This window comes from Schistocerca nitens, chromosome 1 (assembly GCF_023898315.1).
Source record: "Schistocerca nitens isolate TAMUIC-IGC-003100 chromosome 1, iqSchNite1.1, whole genome shotgun sequence".
Classification (NCBI taxonomy): Eukaryota; Metazoa; Arthropoda; class Insecta; order Orthoptera; family Acrididae; genus Schistocerca; species Schistocerca nitens.
This window is the reverse complement of record NC_064614.1, coordinates 1269400710-1269426319: the sequence shown is the minus strand read 5'-3', so window position 1 is coordinate 1269426319 and position 25610 is coordinate 1269400710. Positions and strand designations below refer to the sequence as shown.

Sequence of the window (25610 nt, the reverse complement as noted above, 5' to 3'; positions counted from 1 at the left end):
GGGTCTTTGCCACCGTAGCATATGGCACATTTAACGCATCCCATGGTCGTGGATTGTTCTCCTTAGAATACTTGGTTAGGTTTTCGTTTACAAAGACAAGACAGTTATAGATATACTAGGTACTCTCATCATATTTAATTTTTTTTAAATAATCTACAGCTATATGCACATGCATACTCCGCAAGTCACGATACAGTGCATGACAGAGGATACCTTATACCACTATCACAGAGGGTAATTCAAAGGTAAATGTGCACAATTTGAAGGTGTAATATGCATCAAAATAAGAAGAAAACGTTAAAGTTTTGTCTCAAACTGCTTTATTTCAGAGTTATGCAGTAGAGTTGGGATGACAAATGCAACACAAACAACACAAATTAGTTCTTCTCAGAAAGAAATGATATGATGGGACCCAAAATTCAACAAAACTACACACTGTATATATACCCAGAACATGTTGAAAAGTATCTCAATGTAGACATGCTCGACGTCTTACTACTCTAGGAATGTTACAAGCTCCCCTCATCCTCTTCTGCACGGTTGCACATTCATTTTCAGGTCGCTGGGGTAGTTGTGCTACATTCACAATTGAAACACCATACATGAGCTCCTTGAGATGCTGCCAAGGAAGGAGTTCATGGGGTTCAGATCCTTAGATTTGGGAGGCCAAGCAAATGGTCCTGCACAATCTAACCACGTATCTAGCTAAGCTGCTGTGAGATACTCCCTCGCCTCCCCACAGAAATGTGCAGGGCTCCGTCATGCATAAACCATTACTTGGTTAATGTAGCGAGTGGGACATAATGAAGCAGACCACCCAGTCCATGTTCAAAAACAGGCAACATGGCGCTCAAGTAACCGCTGCCAGAAATTCTGATATCTAAGATCAAGTATAGGTGTCCGCTCCATTACCTTCTGCAGGTAAAATGAGTTGAATCGCTGTTTCTGAACCAGGCGTCATACAGTTGATTGAGGAACCCCCACTGTGGCACTTACACAGTGGCTACATATTGTTGAATCTTCATCTACCATTTCAAGTATGTTCTCAACAGCCATTCTATCCAGCTGAGGTCGACCTAATCATGGTGCACCACAAATGCCATATTCCCTTTAACATCTTATGGTTCTCTTCCATTAGGAAACATTTCCATGTACCGTCATCTTGATGCTCGTGCATTGTCTTCTGGTGCGCCACAAAAGAGGTGCATATCCACATATTCACTGTTTCAGTACACCATCGTATAGTACACCGTGGCTGCAGTGAACTACCGATGGAATGATGTACACAGTACGTCTGGTGCAGCTACACTACAGGAGTACCATAGAGTACAACAGACCACACCAAAGTCAAGTAAACAAAGGCAGTTCGTGCTGTGATCAACTGAGCACTGGAGAGAGGTGCACAAAGCACCATCAGTCGATATGCAAGCGAATACAACATGCGAAAAGCCTGTACTGGCCCATGATGTAATGCCTACTACCAATGTAATTATCCACCATAACTCAGAAATAAAGCCGTTTCAGAAGGAAACTGTATTTAGCGTTTTTCTCTTACTTTTAGGCGTACATTACACCCATTAACTATGCACAGTTACTTTTGAATCATCCTGCATGCATTAAAGGGATACTGGTCGATTAGTTTGTGTGTGTTCTAAAGGGTTCTGAAAAAATAATCTTTTATGGGGGCATAAATTAATCACTCATAACCTTTTAAAAATAGACTTTATGCCCCTTTGAACATAAAGCTTAGATAGCAGCACACCCAGGTACCACTATCACTCATGGTCAAAAGAAAACAATATTATGCAATTGTTTGGCTGTTTCACATTGTTCTCTTTGTCATCTGCACAGTTAAACATGAATTACATTATAGGCTGGCAGTAGTGTTTGCTGATTATATGTAATGCAATGACTGATACTAAGAGTATACATATACATAATTATTGCTAGTAATAGTAATGTTGTCTATTGCTTTAAAAACTGTAAGACGCAGATGCCTACTCCTCCTAAAATAACATGCTATATCTCATCTGTTGTTCAGTTCGGAATAAGAATCACAATCTCAGAAGATTTCTGTTACATTTACTGATTTAATAAATTAAATAACATTTTACATTAATTTCCGGCGACAGGGCATAGTTTTTTACCCTGGTATAGGGATTTCAGCATTATAAAAGGCAACTAAGGAAACAGAACATATTGTTTACTGCACATGATGTGACAGAGATGATTCTTACAAGCTCGAAGCCAGGTGGAATTCTTGTTAGACAGGCTGCTGCTTCTTAAATATTAGACTTCAGGTTATGATAGCAGCTGTGCTACAGGGAGACCATAATTTCTGAAGAAAAAGTCTTGAAAAACAAGGGATGGTGACATTCTCTATAAGCACTTTTTTGCATTCAGTTTTTGATAACACAGGGCAGGATGTTAGTATTGCTTCTACAATGATCGATGGACTGATTAGTCACATCTGTCACCTAGACATCGAATATGATCCATTGTCTGCACCAGGAAAACTATATTATCAAATTAAGTCTAATACTATCAAGGACTTGGAAAAACTCCTACATTACCTACCTGACGAACACTTACCTTCAGATGAAGATACTCTGAAGTGCTCTATAAAGAATGACAGCCGAGACAACGAGTAAATGGACTGTCAGACACTGATTATTGTTGCAGAACGATGTGTTAGTACTGTGATATGTAGAACGGTATGTGTTTTATTGTATGAAATCAAGATAATGTGAATAGAAAAGAGTACACAATTTTAGTATCTTTTATGTACTTTTTTAAAAAGATATCAGTTTCCAGGTTTTAATGTTAACCTTTAAAACTATATGATTCTATTAACCATTGCGTTTCCTGTTAGACTTGTAAACTGGAGTAAGGTTAAAACAGCAGCCTATGCACCTCCATATGAGCCCTAATTTCTCTGCTATTGTCTTTCTGGTCCTTAGGTGACACATATTATACATGATTTGTGATCATTTCAAGAAACAAAAAATAACAGATATTATTCTATAAGTAGAATGTAAGTTCTGTGCCAAATTAGTCTTTTTAATGATAATTTTCAAGCAGTCAGTATACCACATGTGATGCTACCTTGTCAGTGAAAAACTTTCGAGACTAGATTAATAAAAAAAGAGGAACGTCAAGATGGTGGTTTGAATTCTTGAGATGCACTACATATTCTCCTCTGCCCCCTCGCCACTTAAGCACAATGCACAAAGCATTCACACAAATATGTGAAACCACTGGAAAAGTTCTTCTTTACGATGTTACTCACACATCATGTTGGTTCGAATTTTTGTTTTGTGTGTCAAAGCATAGACATTGTGCTGCACTATGCATTTCTGTGCTAGTTTTGTACTGATAACTTCAAGTCCTGTCACCCATGATGAGTTTTCATAGAAAGGAAAAGCCTGCATTTTACATTTCAGTTAAGTTATCACTTGTGTCCACGTAGTGTTTTTTTATTTTTTATTTTTTTTATTCAGAAGTCGAGATATGTGGGAATCATTTAGCACACATTTTTCTCCCCTTGAAAATATTCTGGAAAATGACTTATACATTTGATTTAATGTTGCTCCAACTCAATTTCTGCCACACCAACACTGGCACACTAAGGTCGATTGTCCATTACTTAACAATGTCTATTCACCATTGACTGAATGAAATACACATCTGTAGTTTTCAGTTAGTGCTTCAAACTGTCAGTGTAGTTACTGGGCTGAAATCACTTATATGCCAGGCATAATATCAGCCTCAGAACTTTTTGGATGGATGGTGTATGAGACTCTTTTGTGACAGTGAAATGAATATTGATATAAACATGCTCGCTAATGAAACTTTTCTTATTGGTCATATGATACTAAAATTTCATATCTTTCAACCTATCTGTTTGGCATATTTTCATTTCCTTCAGATGTATGTGTCCACTGCTTTTACTTACATAAGTAAAAAGATTTTTATCTATTTGACATGCAACTTAAGGTTTTTGCTACATTATGCTGATCCTTAGACACGACTTTAGTACAGTACACACATGTCAATTACGCTGCATTTAATCATTACCCTACTTTCAGCCATTTGTTTTAACTGTTAATATGAATAATATTGAGTGGTTTACATGTACCTAGTCTCATTTGTGTACATTTTTATGTATTTTTATTCTCCTATTCGTTTTTGTAATTGTAGATTTTGTCAACTTTGCATTTAAAATGAGCCAGTGTAATGTACATGCAAATGTTCATTATTTATATAATAATGTAATACAGTTGGCTCTACATGTACTCTTTATTTGCTCTCTTTCGCTACTTTTATGGTTTTGTAAAAAGGAAACTTAATGTTCTTGTTATTATTATTGTTATTATTATTATTATTAAGCACTTTAATTCATTTTACAGACAGGCCCATGCACATATTTCCAAAGAATTATCACCCATTGTCAAGCTATGATACAACAGTTCAGGTAGTTGTGTGCTATGCATTCATTTTTGTTTTAATATATTAGTGAAATAACGGCTGCTTAATGCAGCTTAATCACTGGTTAAAATTTATTTTTGTAGCAGGAGATTCACTGTTTTTGCTTCACTGAGGTAAAAGATTTTTCTTACACATATTATAGTGATACATATGATAATGGTTAATAATCTTACTCTGTATTTGTATTATCATTCAAGCACACAAACAGTTATGATATTTCATCTATGAGTAGATAACAGTTTGTCCCTCACTTATAGGTATTGCTCATTGATTGCTGGTATAGTTAATAATAAATTGGTATATATTATCAATCAACACTCAGTGATTAATTAATGTAATTGGCATTCTTTGTTTTGGACATTTTAGAACCTTTAGTACAATTTTATTTTGTATTTAATCTCTATTACAAGTTTTAGTTTTTGTATGGATATGTAATGTACAGTACTCTAATGTACGATTATTATTTTCCACATTTCTACAGTTGAGGGTAAAGGTAATAATAATGTCGTGTGACTAGGGCCTCCTGTCAGGTAGGCCGTTTGGCTGGTGGAAGTCTTTCGATTTGACGCCACTTCGGCGACTTGTGCGTCAATGGGGATGAAATGATGATGATTAGGACCCAGTCCCTGAGTGGAGGAAATCTCCGCCCCAGCCGGGAATCGAATCCAGGCCCTTAGGATTGACATTCTGTCGCGCTGACCACTCAGCTACTGGGGGCGGACAGGGTAAAGGTTACTGTGCATGATACGAATGCACTATATCCTATATCCAAATAGTGGCAGAGAATTAAATAAAGTTTTCACTGATTCTGGTTAGGACATAAATATAGCTTCTATCTATTTAATCTACTTTAATGTTTTCAGACTACATTTTCAGCACACATAATAGTCAGGGTATGTTTATATATGAGGGCTGTTTGATAAATCTGGTAAATTTCCATGAAAGAACAGAACAATTTTGTTGTGCCTTCAGGATTAGTAAGCACGATTATTCCAAGGACTGTGTAAAGAATTTTAACAGTGTGTAGCATACAGTTCATTGTTGACAGCCATCTGAATTGGTCAGTGTGTTAAATGTGATTAAGAATGGAGAAAAGAGAGTTTCATGGTGTTTTAAACATTTTCAGTTGAAGGATTGGACTGCCAAACAAATTCATATAGAATTGCGAGAAGCTCTTGTGAACTCTGCACTATTACTGAAGATAATTTACTTTATGATTTATGAATTTGAAAGTGATCAGACAAGCACCAAACCTGAAGTGCATTCCAGGCACCCAAGTGAGGACACCAGAAAGGAAATAATTGATAAAATTCATGATATGCAATCCAAAACAACTGAATAAAAATACTGAGACTGTAGGCACCTCAAATGAGCGAATATATAATATCCTGCATGTAGAATTGGCTATGAAGTATGTGTGTGTAATGTTGGTGCCCCAACTGCTCACAGTCAACCAAAACACATCTGGCACCACATTTCAGAACAACGTTTAGCTATAATTAATCGCAGTACAAAAGAAGTTTTGTGCTGATTTGTGACTGTTGATCAAACCTGCATCCATCACCGAGCAAGGTGGAGCAGTGGTAGCACACTGGACTCACGTTCGGAAGGACGACAGTTCAATCCCGCATCCGGCCATCCTGATTTAGGTTTTCCTGATTTCCCTAAATCACTCCAGGCAAATGCTGGGATGGTTCCTTTGAAAGGGAATGGTCAACTTCCTTCCCCATCCTTTCCTAATCCGATGAGACCAATGACCTCGCTGTTTGGTCTCTTCCCCCCAAACAACGAAACCAACCTGCATCCATCATTACATGCTAAAGTCAAAATGGCACTCAAAACAATGGACAAAGGTTGGTAAAAGCACACTGAAGAAGGTAAAGACCATTCTATCAGCTGGTAAGGTGATGGCGCAAGGAATAATTATCGTAGATTACTTGGAAAAGGCAGAACCATACCTCAACCCTATTACACTTCATTGCTGGATCGTTTAAAACTTGTGTCAGCTGAAAAAAGACCAAAGTTGGAACGGAAAAAAGGACTCATTTACCAGGATAATTCACCAGCCCAGACATCAGTGAAATGGCATGATCAGGCTTTGAATTGCTTCCTCATCCACCCTATTCATCAGAATTAGCCCCAAGTGACTTCTTGCTTTCCCTAGCTCGTAATTTTGGCTTACCGGGAAGAATTTTTCATCAACTGTGGAAGTGATAGTTTTAGTCAACGAGCATTTTGCGGAGAGTGACAGAACCTATTTTTCCAATGAGATGAAAAAGCTGGAGGATCGCTGGACCAACTGTATATCCCTCAAAGGACACTATGTCGAGAAGTAAGGTGAGTTGTTTATGAAACAAACATTCATTCTTGCTTTTTTACTAGACTTATGTAATATTACACTCTTCAATACGTGTTTTAGTGAAAATTGCACTTCATCAACTTGACCTAGTTATTGTCCACTCTCTAAGTTAATCACCAAATGCAAATATGCAGACATAAGCAGTGATAATGACTGCAGAAGGTTTAATTGTAAGAGGAGGTGATACATCTACTCTCTTATTTTATATTTGAAGTTATTTGGTAGCAAGTTTCAGAGATAAAAGACATTATTATTGTGTGATCAATCTATTGTACTGTTGTGGTATTAGTTTTATTCTTGAATATAGGTAAATAATCATATTTTTGTCGTAGACTGATATCTTTTGTTTTTTTACTTAGTTGGTGAACCTAATTTTCTATCATATTAATAATATTTAATTTAAGTGGATTTATTGATGAATCAAGCACTACTGTAATTTTATAGTTCACACCAATCCTGACACCACATTACTTCAAAGTTATTAACTACAAATGACTCTGTTAAAGGTAAGTGTAAGTAACTGTTAATTTCTTACATACTTGCGGCCATATTTAAACCATTTTATTATGCATATCAACAACGAATATCACAGAAAAAATCACATTTTAAGTATCTTTACATACTTCAGTTATATGTGGATACAAAAATAAAAAGTGCAGGCAAGTGACTTCCAATTTTTACATTACACAAACATTCATTGTTACAACAAATAAGGTATCTGATATGCAATAGTAACATCTCAAATTTGGAATTAAAGTGAAGTAACCAAGTTAATATGAGTTGTAGTTAATAGTCACATTATATTTTTACAAATCTCTGGCAACAAACATAATTATACTTGATGGAAGCGGTAATGGACAATAAAGTCATCAAATTACAAAATTCGTCTAACATGTATATGTACAATATGGTTGCACAAATATTCTTATCAGTTTAAAAATGAATTGAGCAAAAATAAATGGTTTCAACGTAAAAGCTATATTTCACATTGTATTTTTATACTCCTTAAAATATTGCACTTCCTTAAAAATACATAAAACGGATTGGCTTTCAGGTATATCTAGATATTCCTGTTAAAAAGCTATCTGTAGCACATTCTGTAGTTTTGAATTTAAAAAATTTTGAAGCTGAGCAATTGGATATATTTCGAGGGTTTAAAGAAAACTTCGAAAATAATATAGTACAAAGACATTTATATAAAACCATTGGGTTCTAAATACTAGATACTCTAAACAGCATTCTGAATTAATTTACAAAGCCCCACACATAAAAACAATTCAAGATTGAAATATATTACTTATTACAAATTTTATAGTACTTGTCTTCATAAAACATATGCAATTACCATGCATATTAAAAATATACAGTTTTATTATATCATGTACAGTACTGAAACCTGATTGTTTTGCAAAAGTATTTTATTTATGACTAGTATCATGTGAAGTTGAATATACTCACAGAAAATGTGTGTACTAATTATAAGGCTTCTGCTAGTAGTAATTACACTAATTGCTTAAAGGAGATCAGTTTGAGCCTAAAATGTATTGTGAATTGTGCTCTAATTGATGTAAAGTAATATGTTAACTGGCCAAATATATGTTTTGATGAACTACTTTATCTGTTAATGTATAATTTGCTAAGAACTGCCATTTTAGTGTGATGTAGATGGAGAGCCACACGACGAAATTAAAAAATAGACGTAGTATCCATCCATACCAAGATGTCATCATTAACTCTACAAGATACACCTGTCAAAGAAACAATCCATGTATCACAACAAGAAGGACTGAACAGTTATATATATAAGCACTCAATTTCACTTTCTTACAAGTTAATTTTGATGCTAACTCTAAATTATTTTGAATATGAATTAGTTAGCGTTATTCTGAAAACAGTTTGAACAATTTTATAAATGAAACTTCCTGACAGATTAAAACTGTGTGCCGGACTGAGACTCTACCATCTGAGCTATCCAAGCACGACTCATGCTCTGTCCTCGCAGCTTTACTTCTGCTAATATCTCGTCTCCTACCTACCGAACTTTACAGAAGCTCTCCTGTGAACCTTGCAGAACCAGCACTCCTGAAAGAAAGGATATTGTGGAGACATGGCCTAGCCACAGCCTGGGAGATGTTTCCAGAATGAGATATTCACTCTGTAGCAAAGTGTGGGCTAATATAAAACTTCCTGGCAGATTAAAACTGTGTGCCAGACCGAGACTCGAACTCGGGACCTTTGCCTTTCGCGGGCAAGTGCTCTACCAATTGTGCTACCCAAGCACGACGCACGACCCGTCCTCATAGCTTTACTTCTGCCAGTTATTCGTCTCCTACCTTCCAAACTTTACAGAAGCTCTCCTGCGAACCTTGCAGAACTAGCACTCCTGAAAGAAAGGATATTGCGGAGACATGGCTTAGCCACAGCCTGGGGTATGTTTCCAGAATGGAATTTTCACTCTGCAGCGGAGTGTGAGCTGATATGAAACTTCCTGGCAGATTAAACTGTGTGCCGGACCGAGACTCGAACTCGGGACCTTTGCCTTTCGTGGGCAAGTGCTCTACCATCTGAGCTACCCAAGCACAACTCATGCCCCATCCTCAGAGCTCTACTTCTGCCAGTATCTCGTCTCCTACCTTCCAAACTTTACAGAAGCTCTCCTGCGAACCTTGCAGAACTAGCACTCCTGTATGTATAAGTGAAACTTAGTTTTTATGATATACCACATCTCAAAGTCGACAAATTCATACATATCAAAAATAACAATTTCAGTAGCTAGCCTTCACCCCAACCCCAACCCCTGGGTATTAGAGGCCGTTCCGCTGATCAAAGTATTGGACTTGCCAGTTCTAAAGTGGATAACTTTTACAGTCGTCAAAATTTCGCCTATTTCAGGAAAAAACTTAGATCCAGACCCCATTAAAATTAAGAACAGATTTTTGAGATGCTTATAGGCACTATAGAGACCTATACCATACGTGTTTCGAAATTATGTGATTATTATAGGAGGCAAAGTAAACAACATAATTTCTACCAGTTAAATATTAACAACAGTGAAGAAAAAATTTTCTGAAGTTTGTATGCAGTAAACACAGTACAAAAAGTCTGAAAATATTAGTTTTGAGGTCAACAAAAGAAGATTCCGATGATTTCGATAGTTTCAGAGATATGACACACATTAGAAAATGTTTCCTGAAGGTGGAAAACTTCATGCATTTAAAAAGTAACATTACTTTGACTCTAACCGCAGATACAGAAATGCTATGATGCCCACCTGCAGATAGTGACTGCTGTGACAACATCGCAACATCAGTCCTTAAAAACGTCGGACGCCAACTGCTTTCAAAGACTGCAGTGCTGTAAATGCGAGTGTTTGTCTGGGAATTCGACTGTAAATTGAAATTGGCCTGTCGTACATCATTTCCTTTGTAAGTCAATCTCCTCTGTAAAAGTTGTTTTTAACTATCATCCCGGCATCGCTTGTTTACAATTGAACCTTTCAACAGTTGACAGCATTGGTATGCGGCAGGTACTGGCTTGTTCTGTAGTCTCTTCTCTACAGCTCCAGTTGGCGGAAAGCCTTAGCATTGAATGGTTGTGTTGATGACAGTGTAAAGTATGAAAGTCTGTGCAGACAGTCGGTGAATGCGATTTAAGCAATGTGCAGTCACTGAATTCTTAACAGTCGTAGGTGTCACCCCAAAGGCGATTGATCAGACAATGAAAGCAGTTTACAGTGATTGTGTTGATGTGAGTACTGTGTGTCATTGGGCGAATAAGTTTAATGATGTTGAGGTGGCAACATTTGACCTGCGTGACAAACAAAGAGTTGGACGTCCTGTGACAGCAACCATCGAGTTTCACAAGCAAAATGTTGACAGACTGATTCAGGACGATCGTCTTATCACTCAGAGAGAAACTGCAAGAACAATTGGCTTTTCAAAAGAAAGTGTGGGTCAATTTATTGCTTTGCTTGGCTATCAGAAGGTCTGTGCACGATGGGTACCCCGAATGCTGACTCCTGAAATGAAAGAGCACAGAATTGAAAATTGCCAGGAACTTCTCTCGCATTATGAGAACTCAATTTTGACACGAGACGAAGCGTGGGTACACCATTACGAACTGGAGATGAAACGTCAGTCTATGGAATATGGACACAAAGACTCGCATCAAATTCAAGATGCAGCCCTCAGCTGGAAAAATCATGGACACAGCGTTCTGGGACGCAGATTGTGTTATCCATGTTGATTTCCTTGATCGTGGAACAACAATAAATTCAGAGCGTCACATCACAATGCTGTGACCTCTGAAACGACGGCTAACAAGGATCCAAAAGGAAAATGGAAATTTTTTCCTGCTGCATGACAATGCCAAATCACATACTTCATGTGCCACCACAGCAGAACTTCGAGACTAAATTTCACCATCGCACGGCATCCTCCACACAGTCCACATTTACCACCCTCTGACTTCCATTTGTTTCCGGTAATGAAAGTCGATCTGCGGGGACATCATTGTGCTTCTGATGCAGACGATGAGAGACCTGTGAGACTGTGGTTGCCGAAACAGTGCGTCGACTTCTTCCATGGTGGCTTCAGAAAACTTGTTCATCGTTGGCAGAAATGTATCCAACTGGCTCATGATTAAGTGGAAAAGTGAATATTGGTAATTAAAGATCACATTCTAAGGATCATTTCTGCGTTGGATTTATTAAAATATTCCCACCCAAACCCAATTTACAAAGGTGGAGACATTACTTTTCATTCAACCCTCATAAATAAATGTCCTTCACTTCACATACAATCGCGTTGTCTACATTAACCAACACTTCTAAAAGCAAACGCGAATATAAAAACACAAGTACCTTTCAAAAACAGTTCAGCATTTATGTGAAAACGAATATCGATTGCCGAAGTAAAAATTCAGCAACTAGATCTGTATATCTAGAATCAGTATGTTTATATGAACATGTGTTTACATGAACAACTGAAAGTAGTACTGTAAATCGGTACTTTCGAAGCCCAAAGATATTCTAGAAATACAGTAACTAGTACATGTTGTGTTCCTACTCAGGTGCAAGCTATCTTCACACTATTTCATGTGTGCCAAATACAGATAAGGTATGGAATATAATCATTCGAAAAGTAAACGCAGACTCGATCGAGAAAGAATCACATATGTAGTTCGCTACACATGCACGCTGTGGTGATGTGACTGCAAGTATTGTGTTGGGCAATGAGACCATAAACTGAAACTGGGCTGTAATACTCTTCAGTATGTAACCTCGATTTTCTAGCATATCGATCTCCACTGTAAAAGCTGTTTTTGAATTAACTGCTATTCGTTTCCAATTTCCAAAACCGCTTACAAACTTACAGTGTGTGGATACTGCCTGCTAGATAATCATGCAAATGGGACTCGACTGCTGCAGACAAGTTTTTTCCGTAATTTAGAAGCAAACCCGCAAAGCAGTCATTTTTTTCGTCATTCCTTAATTGCCTCAAAATTCATAGAAGTATGTTCTGTCTATACAACTAAATGAGAGGCAGTTTGTTTTTTGCCATGCACATTTCGCTTCTTTGATTTCTGATGCATCTACAGTGGCCTATAATACACGTTTCTTTTTATATGTATTGTAAATGTTTTATGTAGTAGTTCAAATAGCTCTAAGCACTATGGGACTTAACATCTGAGGTCATTAGTCCCCTAGCCTTAGAACTACTTAAACCTAACTAACCTAAGGACATCACACACATCCATGCTCGAGGCAGGATTCGAACCTGCGACCGTAGCAGCCGCGTGGTTCGGAACTGAAGCTCCTAGAACCACTCTGCCACCGCGGCCGGCTATGTAGTAGTTACAATATGTCACTACGTTATATTTTTTCATGTTTTTCTCTTGTTTTTCAGATTAGAACCAGCACAAATTTCGTGAGGTTAAATTATTGTTTGATGTTACTAATGATTTGCAGTTCCACATTATTAGTCCATACGTGTGGTCCTGGAGATGTGTTCTTTCGAACCCCATGCTCCAGCTGGCTGATGGGGGTGAAAAAACGCTGGAATTCGGACCTCTGGAGGATGGGGACCGAATCAAGACATCTTCAGAACCACACATATGGACTAACACCCAACGACAATTTAACTTCACGAAATTTGTGATACAGAAGAGAAAAACATGACAAAATGTATCATACTAACGTATTGTAACTACTACATAATACATTTCTTATATGTATGAAAGGAAACGTGTATTACAGGCCACTGAAGATGCTTCATAAATAAAAGAAGTGAAATGCGCATGCAAAAACTGCCCTTCATTTAGAGGCATAGACGGAACATACCTCCCTGAGTACAAATCAGTACACATCTCGCCTGTCTGCGTTGCGAGAAAGAGCGATAACTATTTAACGCACTTCTGGAAATTACTTCGTCCCCGACCAATTAATAAATGTGGTGACAATTTTGAGAACTAATGTGCCCAGGAAACGCACAATCTATTTTTCTCCCCCTCCGATCATGTAGTGTGGAAATGGCACGTGTCATTTAAGATGCTACTGAAACGATTACCTGGTCAGTGGAATCTACGTCTCCGAGGACGTTATTTGAGAATTAGCGATACAGTATATAGCTAAAGACCAAAACTTCGTACGCCAATTCGTTTTCGTTTGAAACTTCACTCTTTCCACAACATAAATATTTAAATGCAGAAAGTTTTCGTACCTGCCATTCGTAAGCGTTGCGCGACTCCTTGCTGAGTTTGTCCAAGTCGTAAGGCAGTCCGGCCAGCTGACTGTACACGTATGCGCAGACAGCATCAGAGTCAATGGCTGGCAGAATGGCCCATATTCCGTCCAACATGGCGCGTGACATCGTCGCAAAATCTTCTGGAGGTTTCTTCAGGTTAGGAACGAAAACTTGCTCCAGCAACATTGAACACAGTTGACGGGTTTCTTCAACGCCTTCTGGGCGGCATATGTTGAACCTGTATGCACACAGAAAAGCATTGTAGCCAGGACCGTAGCTCGTATTTCCTTGCAGATTTGCTAAATCCTTCCATTATTTGTCGAACGTTACTTACAATATAACTTAACTACATAACCAAGGCGCATTTTATTGGTCTTACAAGACACCTTCATGTTATGTTAAATGTCGCGGTTGTTTCTAAAAAGATCATTTCTTTTTCACTTTTTTTTAAGGACACGCGAATTAATGAACAAAACAGCTCAGCTCCCAGTAGTGGTGGCTCAGTCGGAAAGTGAATATCCAAGAAACGGCATCGAAGACATTTCACGTAGAACAATGAAACAAGGAAATGTAAAGCGACCCCTAGACGTTCAACAATATTCACAATAACTCCCGGACGCGCAATAATATTGACCGTGTAGGAGAGAGATTGAGAGGTTGCGCAATAATTTTAAGAACATCAAAAACTATGGAAACATATTGCGCTGCTTTAAAATATTGTGCTGTCTGTAGATAGTATTGAAAATTTCTTTGACAGTCTGCTACAAGAACGATGGCGGTTTCTTATTGTTGGATGGAGAATGAGATCACAACGAGATGAAAGAACATTATTATTAGAGTACTTTGAAATGTATAAATATTTTCGGCATTGTGGGATGTTACAGCAAATGAGTAAAAAAACAAGTGTTGAGAATGATGAATTGTATGATTCGTTGCTCAGAAAATAGGAAACAATCACGAAGGAAGATGTTTTAAGAAATTTATTTCATGTATGGCTATGGATATCATAGCTAACACTTGGTTTAAGAATCATGAAAGAAGGTTGTATAAATGGAAGAACCCTGGAGATACTAAAAGGTGTCAGATACATTATACGAGGGCAGTTCAATAAGTAATGCAACACATTTTTTTTCTCGGCCAATTTTGGTTGAAAAAACCGGTAATTTCTTGTGGAATATTTTCAAACATTCCCGCTTCGTCTCGTATAGTTTCATTGACTTCCGACAGGTGGCAGCGCTGTACGGAGCTGTTAAAATGGCGTCTGTAACGGATGTGCGTTGCAAACAACGGGCAGTGATCGACTTTCTTTTAGGGGAAAACCAGGGCATCTCAGATATTCATAGGCGCTTGCAGAATGTCTACGGTGATCTGGCAGTGGACAAAAGCACGGTGAGTCGTTGGGCAAAGCGTGTGTCATCATCGCCGCAAGGTCAAGCAAGACTGTCTGATCTCGCGCGTGCGGGCCGGCCGTGCACAGCTGTGACTCCTGCAATGGCGGAGCGTGCGAACACACTCGTTTGAGATGATCGACGGGTCACCATCAAACAACTCAGTGCTCAACTTGACATCTCTGTTGGTAGTGCTGTCACAATTGTTCACCAGTTGGGATATTCAAAGGTTTGTTCCCGCTGGGTCCCTCGTTGTCTAACCGAACACCATAAAGAGCAAAGGAGAACCATCTGTGCGGAATTGCTTGCTCGTCATGTGGCTGAGGGTGACAATTTCTTGTCAAAGATTGTTTCAGGCGATGAAACATGGGTTCATCACTTCGAACCTGAAACAGAACGGCAATCAATGGAGTGGCGCCACACCCACTCCCCTACCAAGAAAAAGTTTAAATCCATACCCTCAGCCGGTAAAGTCATGGTTACAGTCTTCTGGGACGCTGAAGGGGTTATTCTGTTCGATGTCCTTCCCCATGGTCAAACGATCAACTCTGAAGTGTATTGTGCTACTCTTCAGAAATTGAAGAAACGACTTCAGCGTGTTCGTAGGCACAAAAATCTGAACGAACTTCTCCTTCTTCATGACAACGCAAGACCTCACACAAGTCTTCGCACCCGAGAGGAGCTCACAAAACTTCAGTGGACTGTTCTTCCTCATGCACCCTACAGCCCCGATCTCGCACCGTCGGATTTCCATACGTTTGGCCCAATGAAGGACGCAATACGTGGGAGGCACTACGCGGATGATGAAGAAGTTATTGATGCAGTACGACGTTGGCTCCGACATCGACCAGTGGAATGGTACCGTGCAGGCATACAGGCCCTCATTTCAAGGTGGCGTAAGGCCGTAGCACTGAATGGAGATTACGTTGAAAAATAGTGTTGTGTAGCTAAAAGATTGGGGAATAACCTGGTGTATTTCAATGCTGAATAAAACAACCCCTGTTTCAGAAAAAAAATGTGTTGCATTACTTATTGAACTGCCCTCGTATAATGGTAAGAAAGAGCTTTAGGAACCAGATTTTAAATTGTAAGACATTTCCAGGGGCAGATGTGGACTCTGACCACAATCTATTGGTTATGATCTGTAGATTAAAACTGAAGAAACTGCAAAAAGGTGGGAATTTAAGGAGATGGGACCTGGATAACCTGACTAAACCAGAGGTTGTACAGAGTTTCAGGGAGAGTATAAGGGAACAATTGACAGGAATGGGGGAAAGAAATACAGTAGAAGAAGAATGGGTAGCCTTGAGGAATGAAATAGTGAAGGCAGCAGAGGATCAAGTAGGTAAAAAGACGAGGGCTAGTAGAAATCCTTGGGTAACAGAATATATATTGAATTTGATAGATGAAAGGAGAAAATAGTTAAAATGCAGTAAATGAAGCAGGCAAAAAGGAATACAAACGTCTCAAAAATGAGATTGACAGGAAGTGCAAAATGGCTAAGCAGGGCTGGCTGGCTAGAGGACAAATGTAAGGATGTAGAGGCTTATCTCACTAGGGGTAAGATAGATACTGCCTACAGGAAAATTAAAAGAGACCTTTGGAGATAAGAGAACCACTTGCATGAACATTAAGAGCTCAGATGGAAACCCAGTTCTAAGCAAAGAAGGGAAAGCAGAAATGTGGAAGGAGTATATAGAGGGTCTATACAAGGGCGATGTACTTGAGGACAATCTTATGGAAATGGAAGAGGATGTAGATGAAGATGAAATGGGAGATACGATACTGCTTGAAGAGTTTGACAGAGCACTGAAAGACCTGAGTCGAAACAAGGACCCCGGAGTAGACAACATTCCATTAGAACTACTGACGGCCTTGGGAGAGCCAGTCCTGACAAAACTCTACCATCTGGTGAGCAAGATGTATGCAATAGGCGAAATACCCTCAGACTTCAAGAAGAATATAATAATTCCAATCCCAAAGAAAGCAGGCGTTGACAGATGTGAAAATTACCGAACTATCAGATTAATAAGTCACAGCTGCAAAATACTAACGCGAATTCTTTACAGATGAATGAAAAAACTAGTAGAAGCCGACCTCGGGGAAGATCAGTTTGGATTCCGTAGAAATATTGGAACACGTGAGGCAATACTGGCCCTACGACTCATCTTAGAAGCTAGACTAAGGAAGGGCAAACCTACGTTTCTAGCATTTGTAGACTTAGAGAAAGCTTTTGACAATGTTGACTGGAATACTCTCTTTCAAATTCTGAAGGTGACAGGGGTAAAATACAGGGAGCGAAAGGCTTTTAGAATTTGTACAGAAACCAGATGACAGTTATAAGAGTCGAGGGACATGAAAGGGAAGCAGTGGTTGGAAAGGGAGTGAGACAGGGTTGTAGTCTCTCCCCGATGTTATTCAATCTGTATGTTGAGCAAGCAGTGAAGGAAACAAAAGAAAAATTCGGAGTAGGTATTAAAATCCATGGAGAAGAAATAAAAACTTTGAGGTTCGCCGATGACAATGTAATTCTGTCAGAGACAGCAGAGGACTTGGAAGAGCAGTTGAACGGAATGGATAGTGTCTTGAAAGGAGGATATAAGATGAACATCAACAAAAGCAAAACGAGGATAATGGAATGTAGTCGAATTAAGTCGGGTGATGCTGAGGGAATTAGATTAGGAAATGAGACACTTAAAGTGGTAAAGGAGTTTTGCTATTTGGGGAGCAAAATAACTGATGACGGTCGAAGTAGAGAGGATATAAAATGTAGACTGGCAATGGCAAGGAAAGCATTTCTGAAGAAGAGAAATTTGTTAACATCGAGTATAGATTTAAGTGTCAGGAAGACATTTTTGAAAGTATTTGTATGGAGTGTAGCCATGTATGGATGTGAAACATGGACGATAAATAGTTTGGACAAGAAGAGAATAGAAGCTTTTGAAATGTGGTGCTACAGAAGAATGCTGAAGATTAGATGGGTATATCACATAACTAATGAGGAGGTATTGAATAGGATTTGGGAGAAGAGAAATTTGTGGCACAACTTGACTAGAAGAAGGGATCGGTTGGTTGGACATGTTCTGAGGCGTCAAGGGATCACCAATTTAGTATTGGAGGGCAGCGTGGAGGGTAAAAATCGTAGAGGGAGACCAAGAGATGAATACAGTAAGCAAATCCAGAAGGATGTAGGTTGCAGTAGGTACTGGGAGATGAAGAAGCTTGCACAGGATAGAGCAGCATGGAGAGCTGCATCAAACCAGTCTCAGGACTGAAGACCACAACAACAACAACATGGCTATGAATGAAAGTAAATATAGACCTCTATGTGTACATTACTTACTCGAGTATAATCATTTAGTGCACATATTATTGCATGACACGTCTCCATAACTAGGTCTCTAATACTGACAGTGAAACTGCACTTGTAATGATTTTTTTCCACCCTCAATTGTCTCTAACAAGTTTTACAGAGCTAGTTTCGACGCCCCTTTAACTAGTTTTTAACCACCTTCTTTTCTGCTTGCAGTGAAGTAGAACAATTATCACAGTAGCAGCGCCTTTATCGTCAAACTTTCGATCTGCAAAATTATTCCACAATATTACCAGCAATGTAATTGACAATATTACTGAGCCGTCTAGGAAGAACGTCAATAATACTGCGCGACATTATTGTGTAATGCATGCCATGAGGTGGGAGGTCTCTGGGACCCCTATGCTGAAAACGACATTTAAGGCGCAACATTCCTGAAATTTTTGATTAAAATGAAGTAACATTTAGTTAAAAATTCCGTTTTGATCTTACTGCGGTAAATTAAGCCAGCAGGGACATACTTTTTGTCGCACAAAATCACACGTTTTGTGTTCTTTTTTTTATAGTATACGTAATCGAACTGTTAGAAAACTGAATTTTACAGTCTGAAAAATTATAGTATCTCTGTAACAAGTAAATTTTCACATAGAATTGTATTCTATGGTTTAAAATTGCACGTAAAAATTGCTTTCAGTAAGGACAGGAAGAAAGTCTGTAAAAGTGGCATTCAGTGCTGGGATACGCAATTTTCTTTATCACCTCGGAGAACACGAGTATACTTGATCTTAACCAACACTTTAAATATGTGAATGGAAAAACAGAGGACCACAATACGGATGTCCTGAAGTTCTTCCTCTGAATGACCTCTGCTAGCGTAACTATGATCACTAGCTTTTGTAAAATTGTCGTCCCTTCCCGTTCTTTCTTAGCTATTTCACTATCATCTTCCTCCGAAACGTTCCTACAAGCACATTTTGTGCTATATTAAAAAAAAAAAAAAAACAGGTACGTAGTTCACGAGGGGTGGCCTAAGGTATCACAACATATGTCAGCAACACCTGTCAACAACGCAGGAAGAAGGCGATAACGCAACTGACAGCAAAACATTGTAAAGTTGGTGATTTAAGGAGGATAGGGGGAAATATAAAAGCATTCCGTCAGAACTGACGTTGGGAAGCGAGTTTGAAAATCTTCGAACAGCTGAGGGACCTGAGTTAAGACTATTCACTGTCTAGGTGCAGCTTGAATGACATGTGGCATTCTCCGCTGGGACGTTTATCCACCTAAATCGGAACGATCCACTGGTTACCCACTCCTTTGTGAAGAGAAAGTGTTTTCTATTCACTGTGATTGCTTAGTAAACGTAACTAGTATGAATGCATGTGGATTGTGATAACGTATTCGTATTGTTTATGATAATGGAAGAAAAGGGAAAGGGCGAAACCCCATGTGAGCACGTAACATACCAACGTGCTGCTAATTATAACGAATGAATTTCAACGTTCACACACTTGCCGGTCAAATACAGCGGTTAGAATTTCTCCTCCCACCAGCAATGTTCTGTTTCTAACGGTAAGCCGAGAGTAGTTACAAAAGACCAAGGGCGCCCGTATCCGGGGGAAAAGCCTCCTCCCCGACCTAGCTCTCAGGGAATGGAAAATTATACTGCAGTCATGTGTTTTACTTTCAAGAAAATTATGTAAAAAGTAGGTATTACGCAGATTTTTAACAAGCTCGAAACTAGGACGTATTTATAGCTACTTACAAGTCACCATTCGTCTCGCTGAATATTACAAAGAGTCCATCCCTCCTCCCCAGAATGCCTTCCCCCACCTGCAAACTATCGTATGAGCTCCCATGATAAAGATTTAATGTTCCTAATTTTTTGCCTATTTGCAAATACACTCTGTAGTCATTGTAACTACTGATATCCCCTTGCCACAGTACTGTAGGACGCAGCGAGATAAGTCAAAATAAAATGGAGCAACCCATGGGCGCCGACTTTCCTAAATTTCTGTAGGTGCATATCAGGCTTGTGTTTTAAGGGTAGTCTAGATTTTTGTTAAAATGATTACCTTTTTTGTTGCTACTGGACTACAGGAACTAGCGGACGACATATTCTCGGATCCCTCATTTTTTTACTGAAGGCGCTTTTCACTACGTTCAGTGTCAGTAACATTCACCTATGATGACGACGACAAACGTATGGCGAATTTGTCCAAAGCGGCTCGCAAACCTACTGTTCGAATTCGAGAGCATATAAAGGGGTAATACTCAGCATTGTATTTCAGCTTACCACACGCGTCCAGTTATCGTGCCACATTTGAAAATTGCGAAAATTGTTGCCCACAGAAGACCTTTCGCTTTACGCATCCGGTCAGTAGATTTTCTTCTTTGTACTAACTATTAATGCGGTAACACCTCTTTTTTTCTGAAAATGAGAAATCAAGGTCTACAGTCGAAGCTCCCGTACGCTTCCAAGCCATTGTGTCTCAGAGAACAAACAAAACGATGGCAATCCGGATTACGTGTAAACAAATTCATTGAAATCGTAAACCACGCAGGTGTTGCTACCTGACTGAAACAAAAGAAGAAATAATCAACAACGGTACTGAGGCGGTAGGTCACAGCCGGCTTGCTCGTGTTTCGGTTTATTCTTTGCTAGTGCTCAGTATCAGCAAGCACTATTTTGAAACAGCTGTTGACGGATGGAGTGAGCGAATTGTAGTGTATCCTTTGTAGGTAAAGGTAAAAGCAAGTCGGAAAGACGGGAATCTATTTATGATATACAGTACTTGCATTGTTATTGTGGGGACTGCCTTTTACTTGGACTGAGACAGGCAAGGAAGGGAGGAATGTGTTGCCTAGTTGCTTTCGCACAAGCAGTTTTGAAACAAACAATTACGTTTTAGACGATAGAAATATTAACATCCATCTCAAAGTTTTAATTGCTTATTATTTTTCGGTAACAGTAAGGGAGAAATTTTTATTTTATTTTGTTTTATCAAGATAAAAATGTGGTGGATGCGTCGCATACAGACGATTATTTATGTGGGTATTCTAGCCCCGGGGCGATCACGTAGTCGCCATGGTGCAGCTCAGAGATGATGTGAAGTGCCGCGCGATAAGTCGTTTTCTACACCGGATTGGGAAGGAAAACCCATGTTGAGTTGGTGGAAATGCACGGCGAGAAAGCATCATCATATGAACAGTGGTTAGATGGTGTACATGTTTCCAGTATTATCAGAGACGTCTCTATGACGAAGAACGAATTGACAGATTACATATCTGTGAAGAAGCATGGTTGACCAGAGAAGTGGAAACACTGCTGCTCCGAGAGCAGCCTATCACAGTTGAGGTGTTGGTGCAGACAGTGTCTCGGGTCTCGCACGACGTTTTGAAGAAGACGAAAGCGGCCGCCGAATGGGTTCGGCGGTTCGGCGACTGCTCACAGACATCTGCTGCGGATTTGGGGAATTCTTGTAAATTTCGTGCAGCTATGGCTGGAAGGCAGTACGGGAAGGTGTGGTCTTTCAGTGACTGTAGAAGGATACAAGATGACTTGGACAGGATTTATCATTGGTGTAAAGAATGACAGCTAACTCTAAATACAGATAAATGTAAATTAATGCAGATGAATAGGAAAAAGAATCCTGTAATGTTTGAATACTCCATTAGTAGTGTAACGGTTGACATAGTCACGTCGATTAAATATTTGGGCGTAACACTGCAGAGCGATATGAAGTGGGACAAGCATGTAATGGCAGTCGTGGGGAAGGCGGATAGTCGTCTTCGGTTCATTGGTAGAATTTTGGGAAGATGTGGTTCATCTGTAAAGGAGACCGCTTATAAAACACTAATACGACTTATTCTTGAGTACTGCTCGAATGTTTGGGATCCCTATCAGGTCGGATTGAGGGAGGACATAGAAGCAATTCAGAGGCGGGCTGCTAGATTTGTTACTGGTAGGTTTGATCATCACGCGAGTGTTACGGAAATGCTTCAGGAACTCGGGTGGGTGTCTCTAGAGGAAAGGAGGCGTTCTCTTCGTGAATCGCTACTGAGGAAATTTAGAGAATCAGCATTTGAGGCTGACTGCAGTACAATTTTACTGCCACCAACTTAAATTTCGCGGAAAGACCACAAAGATAAGATAAGACAGATTAGGGCTCGTACAGAGGCATATAGGCAGTCATTTTTCCCTCGTTCTGTTTGGGAGTGGAACAGGGAGAGAAGATGCTAGCTGTGGTACGAGGTACCCTCCGCCACGCACCGTATGGTAGATTGCGGAGTATGTGTGTAGATGTAGATGTATTGGCACATCGGATGGCAGGCATGGACGATGTCGATATTTTGCAAACGACTTCGCGAGGCAGGTTTACGACACCGCTCGCAGGCTAGAAGGCACGGCCCGGCGGGCGCTGTATACAAATGTGAAATAATCGGGGCAGTACAGGGCACCGACGTGCTCTGAAGAACCCATACGTTCCAGTTAACAACAGCGCCTAGTGACCTCCTTATAGCGGCCGAAGTGGGCTGTCGAAAGCTGACGTATTTATGAAAGAGCATTCCACTTGTCGCCTCCAGAGGAAGTGCGTTAGAGTCGTAGGGAAAGATGTATAAATAAGCGAGCACAGTGGTTCAAATCGAGCAGTTGTGTCGCCATCCTGCCCGCGTCTACAACTGGAGAGAATGACGATGGTTTAAAATGCAGGCCAACCACGGCGACCTCCTGGTGATGGATATCGGTGGTCAACCGGCCCGCTGGAACAACCTCCAACGTCCGCTGCACGGACGAGCCATTGCTGTGACGGGTCGCGTCGCACCTCTGAGCTACACCGGCGCAAGGAGTGAGAGGACTCCGTGGGTGGCATCGTCCGGCGGACTGCAAGCTGCCGTCCGCAGAGACGGGGTCGGGGCGCGAACTAGCGGCCTCACGGGTACAGAGCTGTCTGCAGGCGCTGAATGAGCTGCCCTGGGCGGACGGCCGGAGACGCTACGGCTCACAAAGACAGCGGTCGGCTGCTTCCCTTCGGCGCTCTACAATGGGGTCCACGAGCCGCGCTTGAGGGGGCAGTGAACCGTGTTACGGGCCAGTAGCGCAGCTGAGGACCGCGGCGGCCACCTGGCTGTGGCGTGAACAGCAGCGCCGCGCTACGTCTGCAAGGCTGGGCGACCGGACGCCGACGCTGCAGATTCCGGCACTGGCGTGCGCGGCGCCGACGCCGAGTTCACAGAAATGCCCGTTGTGCATCTCCGATGTAATAAAGTCAGTGACACACTTGCCCGTGTTTCTCTGGACGCTTCGGCGTGAGTCATCCGTCTCCCTCAAACTATACCTCTCGCTCATTCTGACATATCACGACCCCTGAGCTACGGGGACGAGTGCTGAGTTCATCGGGATCTACCAGAGAGAAAGAAGCAAAGTAAGCAATGGAAACATGAGGATTCACCAGCACCGAAATAGGCGAAGACGGTGTCATCATCAGACGAAGGTGATGCTGACTGGATTGCCATGGTGCGGTGCTAATAGATTACACACTCAAGGGACAAACCATCATAGGAGCACGCTCCGTCAAAACGAAGTGAAGTGTTGCGGGAAGCTGTCCGAGACGGGTGCTTTTGCCCCACTACCACACCCCATCTCATTCTGCACAGGACGCAGCAACACGTGCTGCTGCTTTGAGCTATCGAATTTTGCCTGAGCCCCATACTCTCGACACTGCACTCAGTGACTTCTTCCTCTTTCCTCCGATGAAGAATAATTGCCAGGCAGGCATCTCCAGAACGACGACAAGATCTTAGTCCTGGACAGTTTCTTGAACAGCGAAAATTCAGACTTCTGCAATAAAGGTATCTGCCGATCCATCCACCGGTGAAAGAAATGTGTCGCACTGAAGGCTGAACACGTAGAGGAGGACTAACTCTGTCACCAAGTTTACTAGACACTGCTTGAAGTTTTCGAAGCGGTAATATAAGCTTTATAGCTGCTCCTCGTACCTTACACCACGTGATCAAAAGTCTCTGGACACCTCGCTGAAAATGACTTACAAGTTGGTGGCGCCCTCCATCGGTAATGCCGGAATTCAGTATGGTGTTGGCCCGCCCTTAGCCTTGACGACAGCTTCCACTCTCGCAGGCGTAATTTCAATCAGGTGCTGGAAGGTTTCTTGGGGAATGGCAGCCCATTCTTCACGGAGTGCTGCACTGAGGAGAAGTATCGATGTCGGTCGGTAAGGCCTGGCACAAAGTCGGAATTCCAAAACATCCCAAAGGGATTCTGTAGGATTCAGGTCAGGACTCTGTGCAGGCCAGTCCATTACAGGGACGTTATTGTCGTGTAACCACCCGGGCACAGGCCGTGCATTATGAACAGGTCCTCGATCGTGTTGAAAGATGCAATCGCCATCCTCGGATTCCTCTTCAACAGTGGGAACCAAGAAGGTGCTTAAAACATCAATGTAGACCTCTGCTGTAATACACGACCACACCATAACACCACCGCCTCCGAATTTTACTGTTGGCACTACACACGCTAGCAGATGACGTTCACCGGGCACCCACACCCTGCCATCGGATCGCCACATTGTGTACCGTGATACGTCACTCCACACAACGTTTTTCCACTGTTCAATCGTCCAATGTTTACGCTCCTTACACCAAACAAGGCCGTCGTTTGGCATTTACCGGCGTGATGTGTGGCTTATGAGCAGCCACTCGACCATGAAATCCAAGTTTTTTCACCTCCTGCCTAACTGTCATAGTCCTTGCAGTGGATCCCGATGCAGTTTAGAATTCCTGCGTGATGGTCTGGATAGATGTCTGCCTATTACACATTACAACCATCTTCAACTGTCGGTGGTCTCTGTCAGTCAACAGTCGAGGTCGGCCCGTACGCTTTTGAGCTTTAGTGTCTCTTCCGGTTTCCACTTCCCTATCATATCGGAAACAGTAGACCTAGTGATGTTTAGGAGTGTGGAAACCTCGCGTACAGACGTATGACACAAGTGACACCCAATCACCTGACCACGTTCGAAGTCCGTGAGTTCTGCGGAGCGCCCCATTCTGCTCTCTCACGATGTCTAATGACTACTGAGTTCGCTGATATGGAGTACCTGGCAGTAGGAGGCAGCACAATGCACCTAATACGTAAAAGTATTTTTTTTTTGGGGGGGGGGGGAGGGGTGTCCGGATACTTTTGATCAGATAGTGTAATAATTTTTATTTAAGAGTAGTTACATACATAGAATGCCCAGCGTATAAATTTAGATCATTTTATTTAGTTGTCTACTCTTCCTTTACAGTATATAAAAGTACAT

At 40.8% G+C, this 25610-nt stretch overlaps 1 protein-coding gene across 1 annotated transcript in view; it reads right to left on the bottom strand.

The window, feature by feature from the left end:
• Window positions 1-7395: 7395 nt before the first annotated feature.
• The window catches only part of LOC126202086 (uncharacterized), a 175696-nt gene continuing 157481 nt past the window's right edge, over window positions 7396-25610 (bottom strand). Inside the window, exons 5-6 of the mRNA XM_049936835.1 lie at window positions 13567-13828; window positions 7396-8595 (exon numbers count right to left, since the gene is read on the bottom strand). Of these exons, the coding sequence (XP_049792792.1) occupies window positions 8428-8595; window positions 13567-13828 (430 nt within the window). The 3' untranslated portion in view covers window positions 7396-8427. The remainder of the gene's footprint in view (window positions 8596-13566; window positions 13829-25610) is intronic.